Source organism: Centroberyx gerrardi, chromosome 18 (assembly GCF_048128805.1).
Source record: "Centroberyx gerrardi isolate f3 chromosome 18, fCenGer3.hap1.cur.20231027, whole genome shotgun sequence".
NCBI lineage: Eukaryota > Metazoa > Chordata > Actinopteri > Beryciformes > Berycidae > Centroberyx > Centroberyx gerrardi.
In genome coordinates this window covers 27,428,257-27,439,160 of record NC_136014.1, presented here as the reverse complement: position 1 = coordinate 27,439,160, position 10,904 = coordinate 27,428,257, and the positions used below count along the sequence as shown (strand labels likewise).

General features: G+C 40.6%; 1 protein-coding gene and 1 non-coding gene across 4 annotated transcripts; both read left to right on the top strand.

Annotated features, from left to right (window-relative positions):
- The first annotated feature begins 3,889 nt into the window (after positions 1-3,889).
- On the top strand, positions 3,890-10,894 carry rrm2 (ribonucleotide reductase M2 polypeptide). 3 transcript variants are annotated; one of them, XM_078289924.1, is made up of 11 exons: positions 3,890-3,973; positions 5,124-5,239; positions 5,505-5,573; positions 6,517-6,660; positions 6,875-6,991; positions 7,488-7,621; positions 8,197-8,291; positions 8,476-8,609; positions 8,780-8,884; positions 9,308-9,421; positions 10,069-10,894. In XM_078289924.1, exons 2-11 carry the CDS (start codon positions 5,144-5,146, stop codon positions 10,219-10,221), a joined length of 1,161 nt encoding a protein of 386 aa, XP_078146050.1. In that variant the 5' UTR covers positions 3,890-3,973; positions 5,124-5,143; the 3' UTR covers positions 10,222-10,894. The 3 variants fall into 3 exon arrangements, with proteins under 3 accessions (XP_078146050.1, XP_071781312.1, XP_071781311.1); XM_071925211.2 differs by lacking the exon at positions 3,890-3,973 and having other exon boundaries at positions 5,010-5,239; XM_071925210.2 differs by lacking the exon at positions 3,890-3,973 and having other exon boundaries at positions 5,010-5,239; positions 5,505-5,615; positions 6,547-6,660.
- Positions 9,589-9,727, top strand: LOC139931656 (small nucleolar RNA SNORD94). The gene has a single exon (XR_011785523.1). It is a non-coding gene; the product is annotated as a small nucleolar RNA SNORD94 (small nucleolar RNA).
- Positions 10,895-10,904: the final 10 nt, after the last annotated feature.

The window sequence follows — 10,904 nt, the reverse complement described above, 5'->3', positions numbered from 1 at the left end:
TACTGCTTTCACTTTTATTTTATTTTTATATGTCAATGAGAAACATTACAGAAACAGACCTTCCTATCATTATTACTACTGGGATCATCATTTGTATCCCTGATAATCCATGAGATTCTTACTTTTCTTGATTTTGGCGACACCTTTGGCGATCAGCGCTCGGTGTTTTGCTCTCGGCGTCGGCACTGACCAGCAGTACAGACGCTCAGCACAGACCGCAGCTTCTCATATTTCTTCCACCTTCTGTTTACTCCAAACAAACCGGAAACGAAAGCCGCATCACTTCCTGTGCGGCAGAGGATTTTTCCCAGGAAAGAGCGACCAGACTCCGGCTGTTCAGAACACACAGAGGAGAAGATTCATGAACTGGATATAGGTTGAATCACAGCAATCAGACAGAAAGGAGCAGAACAGACATTTATTTATATGAAGAAGTTGCATATTGTTAGTTTAACTGGTTTATTCAGCAGTAGGGAGACAGTCAGGGAGTCGCACATTAACCTGGTTAAGACCTTTAAAGGAGAATGGTAAATAGCCGGGTTCAGCGGCGTTCACATGGGACATTTGACACCAGAAATCAAAATCTGTCTGAACAAATCTCATTGGCTGATGAAGTCTGTTAGCAGATGATGTCGACCTGCAGCTCCCGTCAAAAGTTCAATGAGATTCAACTTCTTTGACAGATTTGTTTGATGTTTTCACGCTCCGCTCTCCGTCAATCCACGTCATCCATCGACGCCCAGATCCCATGAAACACACGGGACGTTAATCTGTTTTCATGTAAACGTAGCCGCAGTGTTTCCTGCCTGCTCAGGACAGTCTCCACACACACACACACACACACACACACACACACACACATACACACAGACACACACACACTCTCAGCGGAAGAAGGAGGACACAAAAGGAACAGGCTGCTATTCTTTCATGGACAGAAACAAACCGACCTGACATTGCACTGGATTTTTTATTCTGCTTGTTTTGTACTCTCTCCATGTAATAATCATGTTTACTTCATGTGTAAATGTCATGTTTAGCAAAATGTATGCACTCTTTTTTTTTTGCCAAAGCCTCTGTACCGTGCTTCTATTAGCCTACTTCTGTTTGTCTGTGACTGTAAATACTGTACATATATTGATATCTATATGAATGTTATGTGTATTCCAATCTGCATTTATTGACAGTACATGAGTTATTGATATTTTAAAAATGTCAGTGGACAGTATTCCTCACTGTGATACTACCTACTATCTTTGCTTTACACATTATTATTATTATTATTATTATTATTTAATAAACATTTGTTCAGAAAAGTGCTGTTTTTGATAGCTTGATTTGGCCTATAGTGTAGCCAGTAAGAAAATACCTCATGTTATTAAATGTTATTCTTAATAACGGCTTATATCTGAATAATCCCATTTCTGAACACTTGCCTGTAAGCAATGGTAAAGAATATGGCTTTTATAATAAAAATGCACCACTAAATCAGTGTTGGTTTCTCTTTTCTACACCACTACATGTTATGGTCCTCATATGTATTTATACATATATATAGGGAGGGGTAATATGGTTGAAATCAATATCGCGATAATCACTGGATTTTTTTATATCGATATATATCACAATATGGCTGATGTATGTAAAATCACATGTTAAATAATCAAATTAAAGTTCATATTGAACTGAATGGTAATGTTAGGTGTGATGTCAAACAATACTGACATTTTAAAATAATATTCCTTAAAATGTTTCATACCTCATTTTGTCCGAGTTTTTAACTAAAATCTGCTTGTTGTCATCAGTTCAGACAGCAGAATTGTCACAATATCCCCAAAATCATCATATCATCATATGATTCCACTGAAAGACAATAAACAACAATATTGAATTATTGCCCAGTCCTATACATACATACTGTATATATACTGTATATATATTAATCAATGATGTAGTGGGAAATAAACAGGAGGGTAAACTAACCTCCAATTGGTGATCATAAGGCAAAATCCATCAACAGAAACAAAAACATGTTATTTTTTCAGAGAAGCATTTATTACATTGTACCAGTCTACATCTACACAGTAGATTATATACAGTGTATTAGCAGTGATGTGCTTGTAAATCAAAAGGAAGGTAAACTATGATCATCGTGAGGAAAACTGCAAAAGTCAGTGACATTTTCAGAAAAAACATTATACTGTACCAGTGTACTTCTACACAATAGATTATATACAGTAAGCTATATTAGCAGTGATGTAATTGTAAATCAGAAAGATGATCGTGAGGAAAAAAGGCAACACACTAACAAAAAGTCAATGAAATTTCGAGGAAAGCATTAATTACACTGTACCAGTCTCCATCTACACAGCAGATTATATACAGTATATTAGCAGTGATGTGATTGTAAATAAAACATATTATCGTCACGAGGAAAACAGCCACCAATATAAACAACAGTCAATGACATTTTGAGGAAAGCATTAATTTATGCTTTTCCTCAAGTGACCCTCATATAATGTTCATCAGTTATTATTTCCTAGAACGTGTGCAGTGAATTTGGGTCACAGCGGTTTGTCTTAGCGTTAAAAAGGCGGTAAACTCTGTCCTGCATGTGGAAACTGGGTTAAGTCTGCTGCTCCTCCTGTATATGAATCCATATATAAATCTGTATATTAAGTCTCTGCTTGACGACAGCGCGCCTGTTACGTGATGTGTTACACAACCTGAGCTCGAGCGCCGTCCTCTCCGCTGCTCTCCCCACGCCACCCGGTAACAACGCTCCTCCAATCACGTTGCAGCGTTGAGGGGGTGTGACCAATGGCAGACGACGACGTTGAGCCGGAAACGTGAGAGCGGCGCGTCATTGGCTGACGAGGCAGCACGAGGCACCCGCCCATTTGCCTTACTGACCGACATTTAGCGATGCCAAGAAATAATAAATAAATAAATAAATGAAAGAAAAGGGACTTGGCGGGAGTCTCAGCTCAGTCTGAGCGACAGCGACACCCGGCGGCCGGGAGTGGTAATGCGGGGAGATATGGAAAACAAAGAGTGGCTCTTCTTTCTTACAAAAGTAGATATCATATTAGTTACATATAGATATTTTGTGTTTTTCAGGTATGTGCAGCCTGTGTAACAACATAGTAATCAAAAGACTGACATAAAGTAACACAATCAACATAAAAAACAAAACAGTCAGTCAGTTGTCAGTTTATAGTTCTAATTATTTATAAATTATTAGAAATTATCAAATGAGATGAGATAAGGATAAAATTAACAAAGACAATACTACTAGGCTACTACTACTATTAATATAATACTAATACGTAGGAGTTATAATATAAAGTATTTTATTATAAATTATTATTATTATTATTATTAGCAGTAGTCGTAGTTCTGGTAGCAGTAGTAGCAACAGTAGTAGTAGTAGTAGTAGTAGTAGTAGTAATAGTAGTAGTAGTAGTAGTAGTAGTAGTAGTAGTAGTAGCAACAGTAGTGGTAGTAGTAGTAGTAGTAGTAGTAGTAGTAGCAGCAGCAACAGTAGCCCAGTAGCAGTAGCAGTGGAAATGCTGTGGAAAACATGGACAGAACACCCATATGCATTTTGTTGTTTAGCTTTGAGTTAAAATACATTCATATTTGCTTTTGGTTGTACAAACTATGATTGAAAACCCAAATGAATGAAAACAGAACAAAAAAATCTCTACTTTATTGTTCCGTAAAGAGTCTGTAGTTCATCCGAGCCGCTAGGTGGCGCGCCTTATTGTCTGTGTACGTGGATTTACAACAGCCTATAGCTGTCGTTGGCTTTACGCGCAGCCAATCAGAGCTGTCGTTGCTGCCGCAACCCGGAAACAGCTGTTCGTACCGTTCGTCTGCAGATGAGAAGAAACGCCTGTAATTATCATTTTAGAGGGAAAATATCGCTGATAAGTTTCGTCGCTGAGATAAAAACGTGAACAGAAGAAAGGTAGAAGTCATTCAGTTCATCCAAAACAGAAACGCACAATCATTCCGTCTTTTCATTCGATGTTTATTTTATCTAGGCAGCTGTTAACCCAAAAACTACCCTGGTTAGTTTGACCTATTGTTGTCTAATAGTTTTCAGCCCATAATCGATAATGTCAGTGATAGTTATCACACTGTGAAATACACGTAACGTTTCTAAACGCAGTGTTTTAGTTGTGCGTGATGTTTAAAATGATTATTTGGCGCTAAATTTCCACCGCAACGCCCTAAACAACAACAACAGAAAGCGCGGCGGCGGGAAATAAACCGAACAGTCAGCCTTCATCTGTCTGTCATAAAGACAAGATATAACTTTTAATAAAACTTAAATCAAAGTGCAGCAGTGGAATCGAAGTCTATACCACGCTCATAACATATCAAAGGCTGGGTGTAGATAAGTAGAGATGATATTTATATCTCTGCTTTTTGCAGACATACAAATATGATTGTAGTAACTATTCACACAGATATAGTCCAGTTAAATGGAATATGTGCATGGTGTGTAAAACCAGATTATTAACTATCTAGTTTGTTGTTGTTTACGTGACAATATCGTCGATCTAGGGTTGTTTTAATGCAAATTATATGACATTTCGTGCTCTCTAAGCAAATAGCTGTTTGCCGAGTTTTTCCGTAACATAAGCGATTTAGAGACTGTGTACTTTATGACACACTGTATGACTGTAATCCAGTTAAAGGGTTTTAGACAACATATGCGACTTTTTTAGGAAAATAAAAATGTTACAAAATGCGCCTTTTGTAATGGTTTTGTAACATCAGACTCCGGCAGTTTTGTAACTCCGCACAGACAAAAGGGTTTGAATTTCCCGCAGTATTGGAGGGGTCACGCGCGCAGGCTTGCCACCTGATTGGCTCTTGCTCTCCTGAAATTTAAAGAGCCAACAGCAGCTCTGTTTCTATTGGCCGGCTGCTTTCTAGCGCCAAGATTTCAATAAAAAGGCGAGCGGACAACAGAGACTGCTTCAGTTCCTAGTCTTCTTCTGTACAGGCTGCTTCTCTTAGTCTCATTAGTTAGCTTCGTTTTTATTTCGTTTTACAAACGCGTAACCTTTTATTTCTTTACTTGTCTTTTATTTATTCTGTCTGTTTAGACTAACTGACCAGAGACAAAATGCTCGCCACTCGCTCTCCTCTCGCCAAGAAGAATGGAAACTCACTCAGCACTCAGATCAACAATATCTCACTTAACGTGGACAAAGAAAACACGGTAAGACAGATGAAACTTATCTTTGTCACGAATCTAGTGTGTTGTAGTTAAATGACGGAGCTATTTTTTTAAGATTGCAACTATATCTGTAGGTTACGATCATGGAAGCCATCTTTGTCTTCCGCGAATGAAGTTACACAGCCTGAGAAACGCTGATTTAATCCGCATTTGCGTTGTTTAATGTGGTTAATTAACACTGATTTATGAAAAACAGTCGTGTAATGTGTGTTTACACGGTGTGTAAAGTTATATTTCTACCTTCCAGCCTCCCAGCCTGAACACCACCCGGATCTTGGCGTCCAAAACCGCGCGTAAAATCTTTGATGATAGTGAGGTGAGTGAGAGAATCTGCACTAACATTCACTGTTTTAATCTGGTTTACGATGCAAGGCGGATATGTGTGTGTGTGTATTAATGTAAAGTGTGTAAATTTAATGTGGATTATTTTGATGATATGGCGCCTAAAAACGCCGGCTGGCGAAATATGGCGCCAACTGCGACCAACCTCAGCTGATCCTGACTGGAGCAGCTGAGGTTTGATAACTGATAAATAACATACAGATAACTACCATAAACATAATGTTTACCTGCAGTACATTAGATACTGATTTGATTTATTATTTTGTTTGTTTATTGTTATGTTTCCTAATGGAATCCCTGTGCAAGCATCCGACCTGCTGAAGTGTTTGATCAAGACACTGAATCCTGCCAGCTGTTCTGGGATTAGTTTCACTGCAAGGATCAATACAGTTCCCAATTAATCTTAAAGTTCCCATGACTGTGTAGTGGATCAAAGCTGCTACGAATCAATAGCGGTTATGTTGGCCATTTAACAAGCCGCTGCCTTAACCATAATCTGAGTCTTTATCCTCGCATGTAGGTGTATGATAGGACAGGGTGATCGGTTTGAAATCAATATCATGATAACCATTAGGATTTTTTTCACATCGACATGACAATATGCCTTGCGTATGAAAAATCACTCTAAATAATCCAACTGATCATCACATTGAACTGCCTGGTTCTGTAGTCTGAAATTTTCTTGCTTAAAATGTTCCATACCTCAGGTCAGTTTTTAAATAAAATTAGCTTATCATTAATCATCAGTTTAAACAGAATTGTGTGACGATATCACAATATCATATCACAATATGATTCCACTGGAAGACGATATAACATTTGATTGAATCATCACCCAGCCCTAATGCGTAATAGGAAATATAAATCTAGAGCCTTTGCTTGGTTTGTGTTTGACGTTGTTGTTTCTCGTCCTTCAGCCCAAACCCACACAGAGCAGCAGCAGGGAGGAGGAGCCGCTGCTGAAGGAAAACCCGCGGCGCTTCGTCATCTTCCCCATCCAGTACCACGACATCTGGCAGATGTACAAGAAGGCCGAGGCTTCTTTCTGGACAGCTGAGGAGGTAAACGTGTTCTGCAGCTCATGACGTGCATAGTTTTACATTTTAGGGCTTTAGATGACAGCTGAAGGAACGAGTCGTTTAGTTTACATTTTAGCCGTTTAGCTGCCGGTCTGAACAGTGGTGAGGTCAACGGTAAAATAAGCTTCAGTCCCTAGATCACCAACATTACAGACTTGTCAAAACACCGAGTGTTAACAGGAGTCTTGTCTCCCAGGTGGACCTGTCGAAGGACCTGCAGCACTGGGAGTCTCTGAAGGACGAGGAGAGATACTTCATCTCTCATGTGTTGGCCTTCTTCGCCGCCAGCGACGGCATCGTCAACGAGAATCTGGTGAGTACAACTGAGGAAATGTTCAGTTTATCCATGTTTTTTTTATTGTTATTATTGGGTAGTTTTGTGGAGATAAAGGTCGTTTTCAAGAGACCTGACAACAAGAAACATTCATGAAATTTTAGATGGTACAGTTCAGTCTCACTTTACAGCAGTCGGTCAGCAACATGGCAAATGTTTATAAGCAGTGGTGGAAATAGTACCAGATTCTTTTAACTGGAAAAACTGACTTGAGTAAATTTGTTACTTTCGCCAAAAAACAATTTCTACAAATACAAAAACCAACTAGTTGTGTGATCTGGTACATAATTACCAGATTAAAAACACAGTAAGGTAATGGAAGCTTCAACAGTTGAGCTTTTTATAGATGAATAATCCTATGATTTTCCCTTCTTGTTGTTAAAGAAGACCAAGTAATTAAGAGTTAAAGAAACTGTAAACATGTCAGCCCACACAGTTTTCTCATCTCTGACCTGTTTTCTGTTCTGACCACCAGGTGGAGCGCTTCACACAGGAAGTGCAGGTGACGGAGGCTCGGTGTTTCTATGGTTTCCAGATCGCCATGGAGAACATCCACTCCGAGATGTACAGCCTGCTGATCGACACCTACATCAAGGACTCCAAGGAGAGGTGGGTCCGCTCAGACCGGCTCTGTTTACTGGCAGAGGAGTGTAGCTTGGCTTCGCTGTGGTTGAAATATAAATGATCCCAGACTGGGAGTTTATCTTTCTCCAGGGTCTGAGTCCTTAAAGTCTGAAAATGCCTGAATTTAAGGCCTTTATAAATATCCAGAACAGGGTTAATGGAGAACAATCTGCATCCTTTTTCTTGCTCTGCCCGTTCACAGTTTTAACAACTTTTGTCAGCTATGTTCACTCAGAGCTTACTATAATATACTGCTGTGCCTAATAAGTCTGCAGTACCTTTTTATAAGAGCAAGACACTGAGAAAAGATGACTTCATTATTTTCATCTTTTAATTTAATAGCACCTATGGGTCTAATTTTTGTTAAAATGAAATCGAAATTTGAGTCATGAGGTTTGACATTTTGATAACCACAAAATCCTTAGTGCTGTTTCAGGTCAGTGTTTTGCTGTTTATTCTAACAAACTGTTGGCCAGTAACTGAAACGGACCAGAGTCGATCTCTACCTGCTCTAAAGGAAAGCCTTGTGCGTTGGCTCACAGTAGTTTTATCCTCCACAGAGACTACCTGTTCAACGCCATCGAGACTCTGCCGTGTGTGAAGAGGAAGGCCGACTGGGCCATCAACTGGATCGGCAACAAGAACGCTGAATACGGTGAGTCCAGTCGCTTTGGCTTCTGTCTGAACAACAAGCCACAGTGGCCGGTTCAGCCAAACTCCACCGGCCACGATGTTTAGAGCAGAGCAGAACTCCTGCCTTTCCCCCGCTTATGTTTTTAACCATTTCTGCTGGGCGATTGGTTTTGGTATTGATCCTAACTGGACATGTTGCGTTTCAGGAGAGCGTGTGGTCGCCTTCGCTGCTGTGGAGGGAATCTTCTTCTCTGGTTCCTTCGCTGCCATCTTCTGGCTGAAGAAGAGAGGCCTGATGCCCGGCCTGACCTTCTCCAACGAGCTCATCAGCAGAGACGAGGTGAGACTTGGGTCTTATTCTTAGTCTTATATAAGTTACGTCTTATTCTGCAGAGGTACTAACTTTTAGAAACCAGCTGTGTGTCTTCTGCATTTGAAATGGAGATGTGTTCTACTGTCGCCCCTGTTCTGCTTTTGCAGTTCTAAAAAGTGAACCTGTGTTGATTTCAGGGTCTGCACTGTGACTTCGCCTGTCTGATGTTCAAACACCTGGTGAACAAGCCGTCTGAGGAGACCGTCACCAAGATCATCAAGAACGCCGTGGAAATTGAACAGGTGGGTTAACCAGTAGAAACACGTCAGGAGAAACGACTTCAGTTTTTGGGTCACTACTTCCAGAGAACATTTACAACATTTTTTACTTCAGAGTTTTTATCTCTGAGAAATTGCCAAAATTTTTACATTAGAGCTTGAATTTAAGAGGGGGCTTGGTAAGTGATAAAATTGCTGAACCTTCCCTTTTTTAAAGCTTTGAGTCTGTTCTGTTGTGACAAACCTGTTAAACTGAATCAGCCTGAACTGTTGGGATGTTTCTTAGGTCTTGAATGTGTAGAACAATAGTTCCATGTAATTATACTAAACAAACTGGTCTGGTTTCTGTCTCCTTTCCCACAAACATGAAAGAAACGGCTGAATATTTTTGTTTTAATAAACATTTTAATATGCTTTTGTTAACGCGGTGTGTTGTTGCTCCTGCAGGAGTTCCTGACCAAGGCTCTGCCAGTCAAGCTGATTGGGATGAACTGCGACCTGATGAAGCAGTACATCGAGTTCGTAGCTGACAGGCTGATGCTGGAGCTCGGCTTCAACAAGGTAACGACCCCGGCTCTCCCAGTTCACCTGTAAACTGGTTTGATCCAGAACAGTCTGATGCCGAGTTTCACCTTTTTGTGGTTTAAATCTGACCAGCTTGCTCTGTTTATTCAGCCATGAGAGAATCACATCTGGTGGGTTCGACTGATATATAGTGGGTGTCTGGGCGTGCGATGATGAGAGGCGCAGGGGTACGGACCTCAGCCAGTGATGGGGGCTGAGTGCTGCTGCAGGTCCTCAGGTCAGAGGGCGTGTGGTCCGCTGGCCGAGGGGCGGCAGCACGAGACAGACGCCTGTCTGAGCATGCCCAGAAAATATAGTACACACACATTACCAGTCAGGCTTACTCATGGGTTCAGTTCATGTACAACAAAAAACCCATATTGGTCGGGTGTTATAGATCTGACTCCTACTTCAAGCAAGTGGATTTTATCACCATGTCTTTAGGTCAGACAACTCAAATGTTTTTTGCTATTTGGGAGTTGAATTGGAACCCCTAAATATTTAAAGAATTTACCCTCAATCAGGATTGTTGTGGTATTTTACTCAAATTACAGTGTGATTTTTAAAGTGCTTTACAAAACAAATTGTATAAATAGTAGACTGGACCATGGTGATGTGTACTGACTGTTTTCCTCTCCTCTCAGATCTTCCGGGTGGAGAACCCCTTCGACTTCATGGAGAACATCTCTCTGGAGGGGAAGACCAACTTCTTCGAGAAGCGGGTGGGCGAGTACCAGAGGATGGGCGTGATGTCGGGCGCCAGCGACAACACCTTCAGGCTGGACGCCGACTTCTGAGGCCCCTGGGAGGGACATAAGGACAGTTTTGGGGGGAGAAGAGGGTAAAAATAAAACACTTGAAGAGGGCGATGGCCATCCGACCGGCCGTCCCTCCATCCGTCACACGCCTCAGAAAACAATCTGTCGCTTCCACATGACGGGGACCGCTTTGTGGCGGCCATTTTGCGCAGCTTCTGGAAAGACTTTCGCCTCTTGCTGGTACATAATGGTTTAACTGAAAGCGACCTGTAATCACATTCACAGAAGGGGCAGAAGATTAACTTTTCGTCCAGCGACCGCAGCAACTGGCTCCTAGCGTTCAACCACTTTCACTAATTTACAGAACAAATAATATAAGTTTTTACAACATAACAGGATGAAGGCTGGTTTGCTGCCAAAGTGGTTGGTAGAATAAACTTTACAGCCGGTCGAAGTATTCCGTTATTTTGCTGGTTACATACTTTAAGAGCACTGCAACCCTGGTTTTTATGTTTTTTTGTCTTTGTATGTAAACTAAATTTTCTGTTTTTAACTCGTCTACCTGGGTTTTGTAATTAAAAAAAGAAATGTAAAATCCAGCATGCAGTACTTTTTATATTAGCCTGATGTGTTTTTACGTCTTTGTATTTAGATATGTACAGATTTTCTTTGGTCAAGTTTTTTTTTGTAATTAAAAGTTTACATATGTGGAGGATTTGTGT

Excerpts from the sequence above, each read along its gene's own strand:
- rrm2 (XM_071925210.2), top strand. The coding sequence starts at position 5,144 with ATGCTCGCCACTCGCTCTCCTCTCGCCAAGAAGAATGGAAACTCACTC. Across the intron at positions 8,610-8,779 it reads AGCTCATCAGCAGAGACGAG|GGTCTGCACTGTGACTTCGC; the intron begins GTGAGACTTGGG and ends TGTTGATTTCAG. Across the intron at positions 9,422-10,068 it reads TGGAGCTCGGCTTCAACAAG|ATCTTCCGGGTGGAGAACCC; the intron begins GTAACGACCCCG and ends CTCTCCTCTCAG.